Source organism: Ambystoma mexicanum, chromosome 8 (genome assembly GCF_040938575.1).
Source record: "Ambystoma mexicanum isolate Mex_15411 chromosome 8, UKY_AmexF1_1, whole genome shotgun sequence".
Taxonomy (NCBI): Eukaryota; Metazoa; Chordata; class Amphibia; order Caudata; family Ambystomatidae; genus Ambystoma; species Ambystoma mexicanum.
The window spans coordinates 328,335,958-328,355,979 of record NC_090929.1 but is presented as its reverse complement, the minus strand read 5'-3'; the positions used below and the strand labels follow the sequence as shown (position 1 = coordinate 328,355,979).

At 44.7% G+C, this 20,022-nt stretch overlaps 1 protein-coding gene across 1 annotated transcript in view; it reads left to right on the top strand.

Annotated features, from left to right (window-relative positions):
• Nucleotides 1-20,022, top strand: part of MAMDC4 (MAM domain containing 4) — a 498,376-nt gene that overhangs the window by 71,020 nt on the left and 407,334 nt on the right. The window contains exons 8-10 of the mRNA XM_069609267.1: nucleotides 2,856-2,972; nucleotides 8,449-8,546; nucleotides 9,877-10,041. Coding sequence (XP_069465368.1) covers nucleotides 2,856-2,972; nucleotides 8,449-8,546; nucleotides 9,877-10,041 — 380 coding nt within the window. The remainder of the gene's footprint in view (nucleotides 1-2,855; nucleotides 2,973-8,448; nucleotides 8,547-9,876; nucleotides 10,042-20,022) is intronic.

Genomic DNA, 20,022 nt, shown 5'->3' with positions numbered 1-20,022 from the left:
TCCCCCAGAAGCTCACTGTCTCCCGAGCCCTGGTTCTCTCGGAGCTGGACTACTGTAACAGCCTCTATCTTAATCTGCCTGCCTCCACTCTCCGCCCTCTGAAACTCATCCAGAACAGAACTGCGAGACTTGTCCTTGGCCTCAAGCCCAGGGACCGTATCTCTCCAGGACTGAAATCTCTACACTGGCTCCCAGTGGCTGCGAGGATTAAGTTCAAAACCCTCTGCATTGTCCACAAGGCCTTCTGGGGCCTGGGGCCTAATACCTTCAACTCTCTCTTCCTAAATATCTTCCTTCCCGAGCCCTTCGCTCATCCGTCTCCAACTCCCTCAGGGTCAGCCGCTTCTCGAAGCAACGAGCTGGGGGTAGATCTCTCTCCGCGGCAGGGGCCTCCCTCTGGAACAGCCTTCCTGCCTCCCTGAAACTTGAGGAGAACCATCTCCAGTTCCGGAAGCACCTCAAAACCTTCCTCTTTGCTTCTGCTTTCTCGCTCCCTCTCCCCTGCTAAATTCTTCACTGAAACTGCACTGAATCTGCAACTAGGCCACCCTCACCGACCTCGGTCCTGGGCCCAGCCACTCTCCACTTGCACTGCCTCCCTAGCAACCCCTGCACTGCGGGACTGTCTCTGTACCCCTACAGCCCCCCCTTCCCAGCACTTGTCTGCACTTACCTTGCACTTGCCACCAGCTGGCCCTATTTATTTATTCTTTATTCTACTTACTTTGTACTGCACTTCCCCCCTCCCCTTCCCCTTGCACTTTTTCCCTTCCCCCTACCCCTGCACTTGCGCGGTCTGAATGACACCTGGCCTACTAGGATCGTTGTCTGTCTTCCCCTTGTTCCCCCCTCCCTGCCTCGTCGGGCCTTGAAACACTTGTGTATAGGCGCGTAACAAATGCCATATCATATCATATCATATCATGTCACAGATGGAAGGGTGTAGAGAAACAGAAGGAACAGAAAAGGACACATTGCCTTGGTTAATCCAAGGAAAATTGACATGTTGCATAATTCATTTGAAAAAGCTGGTGTGTGATGCACCTTATCCATACATGGCTACTGAGTGAGCTAGTTAATTGGTTTGGTATATTAACAGTTAATGCTAATGATGGTTCCAAGCTATTCCCCAGTTGTTCCCAGGTGAGTGTCAAAATGGGAGTGTTGTGATCCTTCAGCAAGTGAGGTTAATTATGCCATCACCATTGAACAAGAGGTGCGTCTATGATGGGTCAATACCTAGTCACCATAATGTGGGACACCACCCCACAAGTGTAGATGTACGAGGATATTCACAAAGACTCACCCTATATTCCAAAGTATAAGGTGTGTACCTGAAGCCTTGGTGAAGGAGCCTGGACTATGCTGGAGCACTGCCTGCCTGGAATCTGCCTGAAGCGCCAGGAGGAAACTGAGTGATCCAGGGGGAAGAGGCAGGGCCCCTGTAGCACCACCTAAGCCTAAATGGTAGAATAGCTGACCATCTGAGAATCCTGAGAAGAGGCTGAGGAAACTGATAGACCCAGGAGCACCACTGCAGCACCATCTACATCAAAAAAGAGGAAGAGCTGACCACCCCCCCTGATAAGCCTACGAAGATGCTAAGGCAACACTCCACTAAGACACTTGTAGAGAGACCAGGGCAGAAGCAGGGCCCTTGAAGAGAAGAGGAACACACCACAACCCCTATAGAGAGGATAGGGGCAAAGCAAAAGGAAAGAGAAAATCCCAAGAAAAGAGCCACTAAGTAAGAAGTGAGAATACCCCACAGATGGGGTAAGAGGCAGAAGCCAGATAGACTGAAAAGAACCCCTGCAGGAAGATGTGGGAAAGTCAGAACCCCTGAAAGGAAGACAGGGGTAAGGTCAAATAGAAAGGAGAATGGACCCCAACAGGAGTTTGGGCACAAAAGCCCCTGGAAGCAGAAGAGGCGCAGAAGCTAAAGGCTGGACAAGAAAACGAGAGAGAAAAAACTCAGGACCCCAAAAGGAGATTGGGACAATGTGCCAAAAATACAAGAGAGAGGGATGAATCAACCAACCAGAGGACTGAGATTATGAACTAAAGTGCAGGACCCAGCTGATTCCTCGCCGAAGAAGCACTGCACCTGGAAGATGAATTTACTTTAGGGTTTTTAGTATGTTGGGCCCATTGTTACTTCATAGGTGAAGTGCACATTTTTTGTTATTGACACACGGATGGACTTTTAAGTCACTTATGTTTGAACACTTTGCTTTATTCCTCAAACTCTGCTTTTTACAGTTGATTAATAAAAAGTGTTCTTTGAAAAGACCCAAAGCCTGAGACCCTTTTGTTGGCCATGTCCTCACATTACTCTTATCATGTTGGCAATTGGTGATAAAACATTTGTTGCAGCAGAATGTTTTCTTTTTTTACAATTGAATGTTCATCAAAATAATCTTGGACTGACTCAAGGTGGGAATTGTTGAGAAAACATCCTTAAGCAGTGGGAGAGCAAAAGGTGGCTCCTCATGGCCAGTGTAACCCTCACTTTGGTGGTCACTGAGGTTACTCTCGCTTGTTTCTTGCTTGTTTCTTGCTATAACGGTGCAGTAATGCCCTATTGAAGAGGCCCAGAATTGGTCTTTAGCCGGGGAAAACAAATCCATAGGGTGCTGCTGAATGCTCGAGAATTGTTACGATAGCATTGGAAGTTAACCTAGAGGTAATATCAAAAGGAACACATGAGCGGACGAAAGTAAAAAGATGGATCCTACCAGTTTCTCAAGTAATAACATACTGGAAGGCATTAAGAGGGGAATAGGAGCAATCGGAGAGAAGGGAAAAATAAGAAGTGACAAACAGTGGCTCATCAGCACATGCTTTTCTTGTAGGCTCATCTTCGTACATGTGTCCGTTCACAAATGATTTCTGCATCTGGACACCATCAGGGTCTCCCATCAACTGGGTGCGGACGAACAACAGAGACCACACCAGCAACACTCCTGAGGGTATGTGAATAAGCATGATTTATCTTTCTCCCTTCCCTAAAATGGCTTGCAGCTGCATGGACACATCACTTAAGCACAAACATCTAGCATCAGCACTACACATTACTTTAGCTTCTTGGATAATGGGATCTTGCAAAGCAGGATGACCTTTATTATGTATCAAAGGTGATGTCAGTAAGGTAGGAAAACTATGCAGATGTCCAACGCTTACGCTGCCCTCTATTCACCGTCTGAATCCCTGTAAATTGTTTCTCCTCAAAACGAGGCATCTAGACTGATCCACATAGCATGCATGTTAAGAGCATGGTCCCAGAGTGCTAAGCAAACTGTGATAAAGCAGGACGGGCAATCTTCTAAATTGCTTTTGTCTCCAGTGAGGATTCAAGCAGGAATGCCAGATAACTGGATGCTTGTGCTTATTGCTGTTCAAGCGGGGCTTATTCAATGGGTGATGGCCAACATACAGGCTATTACGTTGGTTATAATCATGTAATTAAGGCAGGCATGACAGTAGCATTACATCAAATATGGACAGAAGCTGATAGGCAGGCAGAAAACATATATTGCCATAGGTTAACGAATATAAAATTGAGTTAATCAGTAATACCCAGTACAGAGCGTAACAGCAGCTAACAACTTTTCAAACTATTAATTTCTGAATACACCACATCCGCGCGAAACACATGTCAGCATTAACATTTCAAAATGAGAGCATTTTTGCAAGCACAGCTTTACACTTTGAATGGTGCTTAAGTAAGAGATTCTGTGCTGAGGATTTAGATCACTCATTATCTTTGGGTAAAATGTTGTACAAAAAGAAATGAAGATAAAGAACAGAAGACAAAACATCCTGAGACTGTTGGGAGCGGGACCATTTGCTGTTGAAATAGGGCTCCATAGTTCGGGAGAGTTGTGGCACTTTTCCTCTTTACTAAGACTGTCTCCCTGCCTCTTCTCCAATTGTCCATCTCTCAAGATGTCGTTTACTTTAGACAAAGAAGAGGCTTGATTTAATAACTTATATTTGACATCATTAAGGCCCCTGACTTTGATGTAAATAAGGCATTTCGGTAGCCTCCTATAGTGATGAAGAACTGTGTAGAAATGCTCTTGGGTCCCAGTGTCACCACAACTAGTTAGTGAAATGCTGCGGGCCCTCAGCTGTCCACAATCTCGCCCCAACAATTCTTCCTTGCCTCAATGTTACATCCAAACACGTGGACCATGATTGTGGTTAATGCATGCTATCGTAGCACAACACCACACAGTGTAACATGGAACCCCCCCCCAACATCCCATCTGGTATTCCCACCATCTTGTTTATTTATTTATTTATTCACATTTGTTGAGCGCACAGCAGCCCAGAGGCATCGTGGCGCTGGTTACAGAACATATTTCTTAGTTTCAGATCACTTTTTCTTATTTACAATACATTTTACTTTACAATTGGCTTATTTACAGTTGCGTTGACATATGCATTATTTACAATACAGAACCAGAGAAGAGGAGAGAGATAGGGATTAGGTGAAGAGGGTGGTTTTTAGTTTTTATCCGGAAAGCGGGGAGGGAATTTTCGGCTCTGATGTCAGCAGGTAAGGAGTTCCATAGCTTGGAGGCTATGTGGGGGAATCCTAACCCTCCAGCTCTAGCCTTGTTTATGTGGGGGGGTGTATTTTGTTGGCGTAGCGAGTCCTGACTTTTCGTGTGGAGGTGGATTTAGTTATAGCCTCTGATAAGTAAGGAGGTGCTGTGCGGGAGAGGCATTTGTGAGTGAGAGTGAGGATTTCGAATGTGATGCGTTCTTTAACTGGGAGCCAGTGTGCTTCCTGTCTGGCAGGGTTGATGTGGTCACTTTTTGCGATGCTGAGTGCTGCTCTTAGTGCATTGTTCTGCGTGATTTGGAGTGAGTTGATGTTCTTCGCAGATGTGCCTGCTAGGAGGGCTTTACAGTAGTCTAGTTTGGCACCAATGGTTGCTCTGGCTATAGATAGACAGTTGGGTTTGGAGATGTAGGATTTTATTGCATTTATGAGTTTGGTGATGTAAGCTGAGGCAGAGGAGAGGGCACTGACCTGTTTTGTCATAGATAAGGTAGAGTCTAAGTGAACTCCTAAGGTCTTCACAGAGGTAGACACAGGGATGATGGTTTTATCAATGGTGAAGTTGGAGTATAATTTGTCGAGTTTGGCTAGAGTGGCTTTTTGACCTAATATGAGGATTTTGGTCTTGTCCCCATTGAGGCAGAGGCCGTTGGCTGCCATCCAGGCCTGGATGGTGGATTAGATTGTGTAGAGTGCTTCAGCGTCTTTGTGGTATACTCCAGAGAGTGGAAGGAGTAACTGGGTATCGTCAGCATAGTTGGCGTATGCGATACCCAGGGCGTCAAGTTTGTCGAAGAGGGGCTTCGTAAATAGGTTGTAAAGAGTGGGCGCTGAGCAGGAGCCCTGTGGGACTCCACAGTAGATGGTGGTGGGGGCTGCGTTAGCCGTGTTGGAGAAGACCTTCATGGCCCTACCCTCCAGGAAGGAAGTGACCCAGAGCGCTGCTTCTTTGGGGAGGTTTGCTGATTGGGTGAGGTGAGATGTGAGAGTCTTGTGGTCCACCAGATCAAACGCAGCCGAGAGGTCTAGAAGTAGCAGGGGGCTGGTTTTCCTTTATCCATGATTTGTGTGATCTGGTTTTTTAAATCAACTAGGGCATTTTCCGTACTGTGTCCTTTGCGGAAGCCGGATTGTCTATTACCTAGGATGGAGTGGTCTTCAAGGAATTGTTGGATTTGGCAATGGGCAGCTTTATCCAGGATCTTGAGGAGGAAGGGCACGGTGGTTATTGGGCGGTAGTTGTTAGATTGGGAGGGGTCCAGTGTGGGCTTTTTGAGAAGGGGGCGGACCCATGCCTCTTTGAAGCTGGCGGGAATGATGCTGGTTCTGAATGAGGCATTGACGAAGGCTGTCAGTAGGGGAGCAAGGCTATCTGTGCAGTCCTTGCTGAGTTTAGGAGGACATATGTCCCCTTTACATGTTTAGGGTTTTATGTTTTTAAGGATTTTATTAAGTTTAGGTTTCGAGATGTCTCTAAAAGAGAAGAGAGGCTTGTTGGGGAGAGGAGTGGGTTGTGGCTCATTGATCTCTATATTACTGGGTAAGGCATTGTAGTGGTCCTGAATTTTTTTTTTGTAGAAGATTCATTTTATTAAGCATGGCCGCTTGAATGCTAGCGCCCCATGCTTCATCTTTGATGATCTCGTCGGGGGTTTAGGGGGAGAAGTAAGTTCCTTAAATATTGTAAAGATTTCCTGTGAATTTGCATTAGTGATTCGGGTGTTAAAGGCGTTGGCTTTGGTTATGGCATCTTTATATTGGTGAGAGATAAGGTTGAAGCAGTTCTTGGTGATATCGCATGGGTTGGTTTGCCAAATTTTTAGTGCCTCTCTTTAGCAAGAGCGCATGGATTTTAGTTCTGCTGTGAACCAGGAGTTTGAGTGGAGAGTTCTTTTTCCTTTTTTGTTTTCTGCGGCGCTATGGCATTGATCACATTGGAGAGAGTGTGTTTGTAGATATCCGCTAGGGTATTAGGGTCATCATAGAAGGGGTGGGCAAGTGCCAGGATGTTAAGGTACAGTCGTAAATTATCTGCAGTGAGCTTTTTGGAGCTTCTGGCTTGTGAGGGAGGAGCAGGTGAGAGTTTTTTGGTGCTTGATGTGATGGGCAAGGTGTATTCAATTTAGTTGTGGTCGGTCCATGGTAGTGCTGTGTTAGAAGTGATAGAGGTGTGGCAGTTGTGGTCTGTGACCCAGTCGAGGGTACAGCCTTTGTTGTGTGTTGGGGTGGTGATTCTTTGAGCGATTCCTAGGCCGTTGAGTTCTTTGACAAGGGTGGCCGCAGCTTTGTCCTTGGGGTCATTGAGGCCTAGGTTCAGATCTCCAAGAAGGAGAGTCTTAGTAGCTCCTTTGATGTCGCTGCTAAGTAGGTGGGTGAGGTGTCCCTGGAAGTCTGATGGAAGCCCTGGTGGCAGATATAGTGTGTGTATATTGATGGTGCTATTTGGGGATAGCGAGAGCTTAACAGAGAGCATATCAGAGTTGCTCTGCCATGGGTGGCTGATGGATCTGAGGGAGAAGGTTTCTTTGAATATGAGGGCTACTCCTCCTCCTAGACGAGTTGGTCTGTCTTGTCTGAGAATGGTGTATCCTTCTGGGAGAGCAAGGGCGATGGCAGGACCGGATGCCTCATGCAGCCAAGTTTCAATGGTGGCTAGTAGGTCAATGTTGTTATTGATTAAGAGATCATTTATTTCTAGGGCGTGCACGGTGAGTGATCTAACATTGAGAAGGGCACATTTGAGGTGGAGAGGCAATGTGGATGTGATTTTGGTGGTAGTGTGGCGGCTCGATGTGTGGGAGGTATTTGGTGTGTTGGTGTGGTGGGGTGTTTGGATGGGCCTAGATGTGGGAGTGAGATGGCGTTTGAAGTGTGGAGTGTATTTGTGTGTGAATCGGTTTCCTAGGTGGAGATTTCAAAAGGTGGAGGATGGAGGATGGAGGATGGCAATCGGTTCTGAAGTTAGATTACATGCTCTAAGTCTGGTGAGACTGCTGGAGGTGGAACGGGGCTCTTGGGTGGTGGTGTACATGGGTGGTGTGGTGTGTATGTGGGGAGTATCGGTGGTGTCTTGGCGTGAGGATGGGCAGGTGTGGATGGGGAGGCTAGCAGTAGGATACAGTAAGTTTTGAGAGAGTGCGAGGGCCACGGCTATGGTGGCAGAGAGAAATTTGTAGAGGAGCTTTCTGATGTTCTGCATGGTGTGTGTAGAGGGCAGTGGGCTAGTCCAAAGTCACAATTTAAACAGCACAAAAACGTCAAATGGGGTCTGAGCGAGCAGTGGGCTGGTCTAAGGTACAGTTCAATTTGCACAAAAAACGGCAGTAGGCAATTTCAAATGGGTTCTGAGTGAGCAGTGGGCTGGATAGCTATGCCAGTAGGCAACACGAGATGAACAGTAAGGAGGTTTCAATAGACTCACAACGCTATTACAAAATAGGGAGTCCAGTAGTGGGCGAGAATAGCTGGGCGAGGAGAGCTGATTCTGGCAGTAGTATTGTTAATTTCAGGCATTTTCGTATAGGCATTTCGGATGATACAGTATGTAAAACGCCATACAAGAAAACACGGGGGGGCCTCGAGTGCGAACTGTAGGTGAAGGTTATGTGTGATTAACTACAGCGAGTGGGAGTCAGTATTGATCAGGAGTGGAATGTACCTTGGAGCGTGGTTGAATGCACTGGCGCCCAGCGGCGAACAGGCAGCAAACAGGAAGTTGGCCTTTTTCCCCAGGCCTTCTTCTTGCATTCCATTGTCTCTTCCAATTTCATAAACACATCCATTTGTACTTCTTCACAATACATACACATGCCCTTGATTCATGCTACAACCACACAACAAAGGCATAATGAATGCATTATTTGTCCTTGCGGTAGGTTATTTCATATTTGCGAAGAGTGGTAATGGCAAGAAAGGGGGCCTGGCCAGGCTGATCAGCCCAATTCTGAAAGCAACGACCGACAGTTCCTGTTATGTAAGTCAGTTGTGTTCTCATTACTATTCTGGGTATCACTCTGTGGTTAAGTTAAGCGAGGATGTTTGCGCATGGATCTAATCAATTTTCAGGGAGAGGAGTCTGCATTTTAGAAAGTAACTTAAAAATTGTATAATGCTAAAAAATCATAAGGCAACCTTATCTACATACATCTTTCCTGACCTCTTTGGAAATGTGTTTTTCTGCTGTTTCCTTAAAAGCAGCCTCTCTTTAGACATTCCAAATCATATCCATGTCAGAAAAGCTATGCCAAGCAATCCATGACGCTGAAGGCCTGGTTAACTCCTGAATTGAGCTTTCTTGTGTAGATAATGAGCTCAGTCTGACCTGACTAAAGCCCTTCTGGAGGGAATGAGGTTAAGCTGCAAGCAGGCTTGCTCAGCATTCTTGGAAGGTGCTCTTAAAAATGAAGGTAATTTGCAACATTTTATGAGAGGCAGATTTTATATTAAATAAGACAATCAAATTAGCCGAATTGAAACACCGCACACCAGCTTTCAAAGTATGTTTGTAAGGTTATAGCAGTGGCCTGCCACCTTTGGCTCTCTAGATGTTTGGGACTATGACTCGCCGTTGAGTATATTGGCCTGGGCCTTTGAAGAGCTGATGGTAGTAGACCCCTGGCTTATGGTCTCTGTAGCCTGTTTGTAAGGCAGTCTGCTATGCAAGTTGACAATTGACCTCCTATTGTGAACAGGCTGTCTTCACTGCTCCCATACTCTTGAAGTGATTTCTACCTTTCCGAAGATTCTCAGAGGAGATGGGTCATTCCACGTCATGCAAAAGACAATGACCTACATGTGAATCATGGAATTAGCCCAGTAGGGCTGCTATGGTGTTCTTCATATGCCAGTCTGACTCCTCACTTTGGCTTGTAAAATGTGTCTTGCAGAACCATGCTTTCATCTTGCTGGAAGGGAGTTGCCAAAAGGGAAGGGTGGCACAGCAAGTCACTGTGCCAGATGCACACATTCCCCAGCACTTGGGCAGTTGCGTGGGCCACCGGTTTGTGTGGCTTCATTGGCATTCTGACACCCCGGAGGGAGATTGGATGGCCTAGCTCATGTGGGTAACTGGGAGGGTATGCAATAACACAAAACAATGTTTGATACATTGCCCTGAATGACAGAGGCAGAGCGTAGAGAATGGACCAGTGGTGCCTACTCATTTAGCAGTGAGCCCTAGTGCCCTGAAATGGGCCTTCCCATTAGAAATCACTTTCTACATCCCCCATAACATGGCAAAGAAGGATAACCAACCCGGGCTTTCATGTGTACACTCACCAATTGCTCATTTCTTCTGTTCCTAGCTGGTGTTTTATTACCTGATGTCCGGATCTGACAGTATCACCCTGAGCATTTCGTACCTCAAACAGATTTCCCCGGACCAGATTGAGCTTGGAGGACACAAAGGAGAGATGGGAAACCATTGGTTCAGAGACAGAGTGGTGTTCAATGTCTCAGAGGATTTCCAGGTACAGTATCCCGATTCAGGAAGCAGAGGGAAATGACAGTACTAGCCTAAGAAGATGGTCTAGATGAGTGAGAGTGATGTTGCTGCTGAGCCAGAACTGTATGTTTACTCTCAGACACAGAAGAGGGGACTTCCAAGCCAAGAAGTTATCCAACACTCTTCCTATTACAGAGCATCTGACTAACACATCTCTGAACATACACCAACCTTGAGCTTTACTAATGTGAGGTTCTCTTGGAAAAATAAAGTGATTTTTGAATTTTGAGAACATTATATACAATGGTAGATGGTTTAGTCGCATTTTATGTCAGGGAACGTTTGAAAGGATTAGCCCGCCTCTCTGATGTCAGAGGGTTGACGGATCCTCTCAAGACTTGCATTCAAACCTCTCAGGCAAATGTCCTGCATTCACAAGATTGCAGCACCCAGAAGGATGACAGTGTGATCTTATAAACGCAAATATATAATAGTTTGGGCTTTTGCATAGTGATAGTGTTTTATGTGCTGCCTAGTACTCACAACATTTGCCAGCTATTGCGATGCCCAAGTACTGTCATCATTTTGTATTTCCATCACATGGCAAGGCATTTTCAGTCTAAACAGATGTGGCCATTAGAATGGCAGGTACTCACACCATTTGCCAGCTACTGCCCTCTTATACACTCATACCGCAAGCCAGGGATAACGGGCATAGGATCAGTTACAACATTATCCCCAGTTATGGCATCAGTTTCCAAGGTTTCTAGATCGTTTGGCATTTTATGTCCATGCATCAATTGCAAGTGTTGCTTTATATGCCCAGCTACTTTACCCACACCGGTTACACCCAGGTATTCAGGCTATTTGCCAAGTGGTTCTATGATTTGCCAATGTACTAACATTATCTGGATAGGTCTTGAGATACGTCTAACACAGAAGAGTTGTCCAGTTGAATGAAGATCTTTTGGAAGAGAGTTCCAAAACCTAATTTCTTGGATTCAGAAAGATCGTCCCATTGCTCTTGACCATTTGAATCAGACACTGGCTATGGTCAGGGAGTAGAAAGATCTTAGTGTAGGCTGCAGACAGTAAAGCTGAAATTTGTGTTGTAACTATTTAGGACCCAGTCCACGAAGGGATATAAATACAATAGTACGTGCTATAAATGTTATTCTTGCTAAAACCAGTAACCAATCGAGTTTTCAGAGGACACGAAAAATGTTCACTCTGTATGGTGTACCAGTGATGATTCTAGCTGTTATGTTTTAGACTATCTGCAAGTGGTCCAACACATGTTTTGGTGCTCCTAGCAAAAGTGCTTTTGCTTAGTCCATCCTAGAGCTGATGACTGCTGGATCTATGGATGCAGCATGATATTCCGAGATGAAAGGCCGATGTGCTTCAGTACCAGCACGTGGTAGTTAGATGAACTTTACATTTTGAGTCATTCAGAGTAGAGGGGTCAAAATAGGCCCCCAGGGCATGTACTGATGCCAATATTTCAATGTTAATTTTATCGAGTGGGATTTCTTCCAAGCTGACCAAGGATGATGCCAGAGATGGATATAGAGATGGGATTAAGCATTGGGGTTTTTGAGGTATTCATGCAAAGCCCATTTCTTTCTGTCCAGTATTCAATATTATTGAAAACATTGGTTTCCATCCAGTATTTTCTATTATTGAAAATATTTTCTGTGTTCTTAGGTCGTTTCTAATCTATCTGTGCGAAGGCTAAAGATACGCTGAGTATCATCAGCATAATTTTGAAAGTTAATGTTTTGAGACATTAGCCAGTCATGCCGTGGTTTTAAATAGACATTACAAATAATTGGGATCAAGAAGGCCACTTGTGGTACCCCCACATTTGTGGTACCCCCACATTGAACACCAAGTTCTCCCAATTGAAAAGCATCAAGTTTTATTTTGGCCATTATATCTTTCAGGAATGAGTACAACCATTTGGAGGTGTTTTCATAGGTATTAGCATCTTATTTCATCCTGGTCAAGAAAATGGTGTGGTCCCAGGGAATCGAAGGCAGTTGACAGATCAAGCAGCATCAACAGAGTGAAAGGGCCCTGGTCCATGATGCTAAGGAGCCTATCTTTAAGTTGGAGGAGAGCTGTCTCGGTATTCCCGCCTGAGTGAAAACCTGATTGATAATCACTTAACAACTGGTTTCCTTCTAAGTGTTCCTGGAGTTGATTGGTGGCCTCCTTATACAGAATGTTCAAAAGAAACTGACTGTTAGAAATGGGCGATAATTTCCTGTATGATAGGGATCAAGTATTGTTTTCTTAAGAAGGGGCTGTGATCAAAGTCCTTTTCAGATTAGCAGGGATATTTCCTTCTACGAAGGATCTGTTGATTTACGCACTGTTTGATCATGATGGATGTACAGGGATCTCCCAGATATGTATTTGAATTCATCATCATCCTTTATTCAATTTAAAATCTACAGGTCATAAAACACATAAGTACATAATCAACACATATCAAATATAATATAATAAAAATGTATTCGTAAAAACTTCTAATAAACAAGCATAAAAACATCCGGTTAAAATGCAATTGATTAGCAGATTCCACATAATTTTAAACAAAAACCTCATGTTAACTGTCTTATCAGTGAATCTTTCTTGAGCCAAGCTCGAGGAATGTACTTAGCCTCCTGCAAGAGGACATCTTGGTTCTCAGTTTATCTACAAAACCAGAGAGCTGAGAGAGTAGAACAAATACAATAGGTATTAAAAAGGGGTTTGATATATTGAATCATCAAGAATTTTAAACCATCACATAAAAACATAAAATGTATGAATGATTCATCCTCAGCGCCACAAATCAGGTGTGGCAACTACTGTCTGGTAAATTATTTTGTGAGTTTCTGAACGTTCAGGCACACCAACCAGAATTCAACAGAAAGTGCCCATGCAGACACAGGAGAAATGACATAAAGGTAACTTTCAAAACCAAAGATAGATTTGCAACCTAAATACTGGGTGCCCAAAACCAAGTTTGAACGGGCCTTTATCACACATCGTCTAACTTACGCATCAATTGCTGCTTTTACACAAGGTTTGTACTTACTCAGGATTTGAGAGGGATTATCCCATGAGCATACTAGGTCCAACATACCAGGCCATTTCCTGACATGGCACAACCAAGGGATTGACATATCCCCATCCAAGTGCATAATATGGGTGAGGGCCGTCCGATATTTACTCAAACCAGGAGTCCCCCAAATCCTAAACCAATAAGATACACATTTCAAGACCATCACAAGGTCTATTGGCCATAAATAACACTCCATTCGGGTGTGGATAGTCTGAGTGCTTTGAGGGAGCAGCAAATGCCCTTTCAAGAAGGCACCAAGAGTTTGAGTAACTGCATATTTTCGCTCCAAACAGGGGAGCTGATTTTACTTGGAATTTATAAACCTCTAGGGCAGGTGTCACAGCCCCCCCACAACTTCATGCTTTAGATGGAATTTTGTTCATGCCCCGGCTAATATTTTCCAGGATAGCATTTGCTTTCGTCACCTGGGCTACACATTAGCAGGTGTCCACAAAACTAATGTTCAAATAATTGTAATGGGAGACCTGATCAAGCATTTACCCATCCACACTTATGTTAAGTGTAGAGTGCTTTAGATAGCTCGGTCTGCATGTCATACATTTTGTTTTGCTTGTGTTTATTTCGAGTCCCATTTCTTTGAACATTTTGGAAAAAATCCTGAGTGAGGCCCTAAGCCCTACTGGGGTGGTAGAAAACGGCATCATCTGCAAAGAAAAGGGATGGGATCTTTTCAAAACCCATGTGCGGGGCATCTAAACAGTGTTCAACCAACTCATCAATAATACCATTAATATAAATGCTGAAAGGGAGGAGAGCTAGAATGCACCCCTGCCTTACTCCATGTGCAACTCCTATGGGCCTAGACACCTCGCCCGAAAGACCACACCGACTGACTGCCTGGTTTTCTGTATATAGGAGTTGCACAAGATTAAATAAATGGGCTGGGATGTTCCTCTCTCTTAGGGATTGCCGCAACAGATTCCTTGGGACACTGTCAAAGGCAATCCACAAGTCAACAAAGACTGTATAAAGCAGAGATTACATCACTACCACATGCTTTTGTACTATTAAAAAGAGCCCAAACCCTTGGTCCAATGTACTTAATCCAACCTGGAACCCCATCTGGAGTTGGCTTATCAGCCCCTTTGAATCCATCCATCCCTGTGTCTGTTTTAATAATGCTTTGGCAAAGGTCTTTCCAACAGCATCTAATAAGGATTTTGGGCGGTAGTTGGCTGGGCACTTTGTTATAAACTGGAACAATCGTGGCTTTACACCACATCTCGGGGACCGACTTGTAAGCAATCAAAGCATTAAAATAACACCTTAAAATAGGACCCCAGAACGTAATCTCACCCTTAAACACATCAATTTGCACTTTGTCTGGAGCTGGCGCTGTCCCCCCTTTTTGGGACTTTAAAGCCACATTGATTTCCTCCAAGGAGAATCTAAAACTCTGAGCATTATGCACTAACATAGAACCCTGACAGGACAGGGAATCATATTCCAACAACGGGGTCCCAACTGGTTCACAAAACAGATCTTCAAAATGCCTGGCCAACATCTCAAGCCTTATACTTACCAGGATGGCAACATCTCTCTTTATGACCCTTTCAGTCACTAATTGCCAAAAGGTTACATAATCTCCTAATTTAACAGCCCTCAGCATAGTGGCCGATTTGTCATTGATACGATATGATATGATATGGCATTTATAACGCGCCTAAACACAAGTATTTCAAGGCGCGACAAGGAAAGGGGGGAACAAAGAGAGGACAGACAACAATCCTACTAAGCCAGGTGCGATTCAGATCGCGCAAGTGCATGGGAAGGGGGGAAAGGAAAAGTGCGAGGGGGGAAGGGAGAGGGGAAAGTGCAGTACATGGGAAGAGGAATAAATAAGATAAATAAAACACATAAAACAGCCAGTTGGTGGCAAGTGCAAGGAAGTGCAGACGAGTGCTGTTATGTTCTGTTTTATTTCTTCTGGATGAGACTCTTATAATTACTTCTTAGTGCACATAGATGAACTCTATCAATTTGTGGCCCAATTTGCATGTAGGAGAAAAGTTGGTACTTGGTTTCCTCATCAAACCATCCTTCTTTTCTCGTGGTTCTCACCTTAATATTAGACGCAGGAGTAGTAACCAGAGATTGAATTCTTTTCAGCAAAAGTTCAAAGCCTAAAATAACTTCCCACTCTTTGCGCTCAGTCTTACATATACTTTCAATATCTCACAATACAGCCAAATAAATCTTGGGGATACCTTCATGATACATCAACTTAGACCATTTGATGGATCGCCACAAATGACCTTTTACCAAGATTTCGATAGCTTCATTCAGCTGGTGAGTCACAAGATCAGCTCTAAACTGAAAGGTAGGAATGAGTGGCTTATGGTTGCTATCTTGGCAATCAAGAACTTTAAAATCCTTCACCAAGGGCCAATCGTGGGCTAAAGTGAAAATATAACTATCCTTGAGGAATCTAAGTGGATTGGTAGGTCACTCTAGCTGGCTGGTCTTCTACATATCGCCCATTGTAGGTTCTCATCTCCTGTCCATACAACATCTGAATAGCATCAATTGCCTGCGGGTGGGATCTAATGGGATAATCTGCTAGGAAGATGGTGTACCCCAGGCAATGTCTTGATCCTCACAGACTCCATCCAAATCCCTGATATACTCCAGCTGCATGTTAAAATCCTCCACCACAAATAAGTGGAGGGCCGTAAATGCAGCCTTGCCCCATTTGGATGCAAGGTCAGAAAGAAGCATGAATGGGGTTGGTTGGTTTTTCATTTTTGATCTATTATAAACGTTGAATAATAAAATCTGATGGCTCTCAGGGGTTTTAATTACTGAGAACTGTAAGTCAAGTGAGCCCACGTCAACTGGTTCGGTTGTCCAGTTTAACTCAACATTAACCCAAGTCAAGATGCCGCGTTTTGGTCTCCCCTTTAGTCCCTTGAAGGCGTTTATACAAAATGGCTGATAGCCATGGAACCCAACCTGCTCTAAAGCCCATGACTCCTGCAGAGAGACAATATCATGACCCTCAATAAACTTACACCAAGTAGTGTCATCAAGGTTTTTTATTGTCCCCAGCAGCATTCCAAGATAGCATTAGTAGGTTCTCTATTGCAGATGGGGGCAGGGCGGGTCCCACCATATGTCAATTGACACCCTGCAACCCTCCATCCTCACAACAAATAGGCAGTGCAGACTGACTAGAAGACGGACCCAACCCTGGATTACCCAAAGGTTCAGTTGCAAAAGAAACCCCCCAGCACCCCTGCAGCCACATCAATGCATGGGCCCTGATCAACAACCGGGGGAATATTTGGTCTTATGGTGATTTTAGAGCCACAAGTAGGATAAATCCTCTACTCAAGGGCCAAACGGCCTTCTACACTTCTCGTAGGTGGATTCATAGATTGAATTATGTTGATAATTGTTTCCATAGTGAATGAAGTAAAGTTGAATTCAGGAATACACGCAGGTACTCAAACCACATTTCAGGTGTTTGCCATCATATTCCCAGCTACTAATACCACTTGTCATCAATTGCCTGCCATCATTTTCCTAGTTACTCACATCATATTGTCATTATGTGCCTATATGTATTGACAGGTATTGCCATGTATACCAAGTTACTTACATGGTTTTGCAGCTAATGCCATCATGTGCCTAGGTATACCATTTGCCAGGTATTGTCAACATATGGCTAGGTAATTTGACAACGTTCCTTGATGGAGGCTGGTTGATGGGGTTAAAGTAAACTTGGGGGCCAGGAGCCACCACATGCCCCCAATGTTGGCCCTGGGGAAGGTAAACAAAGGCTCCCCTATACCCTCCACTCCATCACCAGGGTCACGTTAAATGGTCTATCCAGGCGCCTTAGTGACCCCTAGTGCAGTATGTGGAGACAGGCTGGGACAGAACAATTCCCTGCAGAATATTCAAATTGAAACTCTGCTCAGCATGGCGCCCATATTCATAGGGATAAACTGGCGTCATGGTGCATCCAAGCTGTGAGAGTGGCTTTGGTTGTTGGTCCAGACAAGTGTCAAAGGCAAATGGTGGCATGGTGCATAGCATTCACCATGGCTTTCCAGGGCAGTTTGCACAGCTTGCATGTGTGAGTCTTCAGTGTAGTTCTATTGTTTGCTTAGGTGAAAATGGATCCCACGTATAGCCCATTATGAGATGTGGATGTTGGCCCATCCGGGGTCCAAACCTGACGAGTATCCCAGGCCCAGACAGCGTTCCAGGTGCTGCCTGGGCCAATAAAGAGCTGCCCAGGCCAGGCCACGTATGGTGTGGGGGGTGGCCCATACCAGGCTGCCCGGCCATGCCCCCTGATGGCCCACTTCGAGCTGGGCCCTTTGAGGAAGTCCTCCAGGGCTGTGTATGCTAAGCCTAGCCTGTGAGGTGAAGGAGGGAGTGGTGAACATAAAGTCCTGGGTTGGCTGCTGAGGAGAAGAGGAGGGAGGTGGAGGGAGTTCTGGGTTGTTCCGTTGAGCGCCCAGAGGAAGAAAGCCCAGTGGAGCAGCCCGGTGAAGGCAGCGGCCTGCAGCGCATTGCAGAGTCGGTTGGCCCAAAAGAGGCCACAGAGCTCAGCGGTGGCCCTGTTGTAATGGGAACACCGCCCAATTTAAGATGGCTGCGAGGAGCATGGCGATAAATGTGGCGGCATCCCCGTGACAATGGGGATGCCACTAGTAGTCAAATGGGCGCTGCGGCGGTGATGTCGGGTGGGACCCCACCCCAAATATATAAACAATGCTGCTGGCCACCTAGCACTATACGGAGCACCAAGAGCGCAGTGATCATGGATGGCCCCATGTGGTGGACGGGGCCACCAAGATGAATGGACAGGGGGGCTAGAGCCCCCCCAATTTTGCCACCAGGACCAGCCAGCCTTTGCCAGCACACCATCCAGCCTGCAGCCAGCTTTTGCCAACCCACAATCCAGCATTGCCTGCATACAACCAACATCCAGCCTGCACTAGTTCGCCCAGAAACATCACCACCAGAGACAGACCTCAAGGTACTATGAAGCAGTGACTGACCGCAGGAGTCACCCTATTGTGACATGGTGCTTATATGTAGTAGATATGGTGTAAGTCAATGCTTATATGTATGTGTAGTTATATGTATGTATTTATTTAAGTAGTGTTATGTAGGGTAATTGTTAAGTAGGGGAAAATGTAGAGTGGGGGTAATAGTAGGGGGTATTTTAAGCAGGGTGTGAGGGTGTAGAAGAAGGAGTCTGACAAGGAGGGGTCATAGTGATTATTATATACTTTTATTTATCTATATAAAAGTGAAAATGTCTTGGTTTGTGACTGGGTTTGTGGCTTGGCAAAGCATTGGTCCTTATACAATTCCACACCGTTTCACCAATCTGCACCAAATTTTGCATAGTTACCTGTTAGTACCCTCCAGACAATACTGGCTACAAAACATTTGGACAACCCACCCTGCTCCCCGGATTTCAGCGAAAGTCAATATTTGTGGGTTTGTGGGTTGTGTGTTTGTGGGATTGTGGCTCAGTGAAGCATTGTTCCTTATACAATTCCACACTGTTTCACCAAACTGCACCACATTTTGCATAGTTACCTGTTAGGAACCTCAGGACATTACTGGCTACATGACATTTGGACACCCCACACCTTACCCCGGATATCAGCAAAACTCTAAACTTCCTTTATCCCTAATTCTATGAGGGGTTTCCCTGCCTCAACCTAGGTAACTAATGAAGTGTCAGAATGTCCGTCAAATAATAAAGTTTTCTGTCCTTGTCAAAACCCTACTTCTAGCCCTAACAATTAAACTCAGGAAGTTCTAAAGAAAGCAAAGTTATTCTTCCAGGAGAATGTCTCCCTTCTTCTGGTACGCCACAGTTTCCACCTCTTTCGGTGGTCCCTTGATCACCAGGAGAATGCCTCACTTCTCCTGGTCCAGTTCCTCTCATGAAGGAAATTTCTAGGCAATCCTTGTAATTCCTCCTGCACCCTTTTTTGGGTGTCTTGATAATTTCCCCTTGTCTTGTCACAGTTTCCACCTCTGTCGGGGGTCCTTCAATCACCATGTGGATGCCTCCCTTCTCCTGGTTCAGCTCCACTCAAGGAAGAAATGTTTCTGTAAATCTTGTGATTCCTTTCCCCAGCAATCTTCACGTTGCTACGGGGATGAGGGATATTCTTCTCGATGCACAGTTCACTTAGCTTTGGGCCAGTGGCTTCCTTGTTACCACTGTGACAAGGAAACACTCCTCTGAGGTGTTTTTTTTTATTGTTTTAGCTGATCACTCAACTTTTCAACAAAATTACAAAACAACAGTTAACAATTTTCACAATTATTACAAAATAACCAGTTTTAAAAATTAGTGTGACTTTACTGTTAGCTTGTAGACAGAATCTAGTAAACACAATAAAGTAACATCAGCCAAATCACTTCTCTCATTTGACTGTCTGTACGTCTGTGAATCAATCTACTAGAGAGTTACAATTCATGATTTTACCTTGTTCATAATGCAAACACACTTTCAAGGAAATTCATAACTGTAATACAAATTGATATACGTTTCGTTAAAAAACAAATTCCATCTATCATTGTCATCGAGCGTGTTAAAGTGCATGTACTGTTTGTGCAAATGGAGCTCTCTATCGCCCCTTGTCACTGAACAGTCTAACATAATGTGCCATAAGGTTTCCTTTTGGTTAACATTTTCACAAAAACGGCAGAAGTCTAGTGATCGGCTAATGATTTTTTGTTTTACCATGACTGATCTAGTCGGCCAGAGATTGAATCTAAAACGTATAAAGGCCGATCTAAGAGTTACAGATGGATGCCGAATCAAGTATGGTTCACATATCTCAAGCTTTTTTCCTGTAAATGGGTTATCTCTGAAATCTTTATATA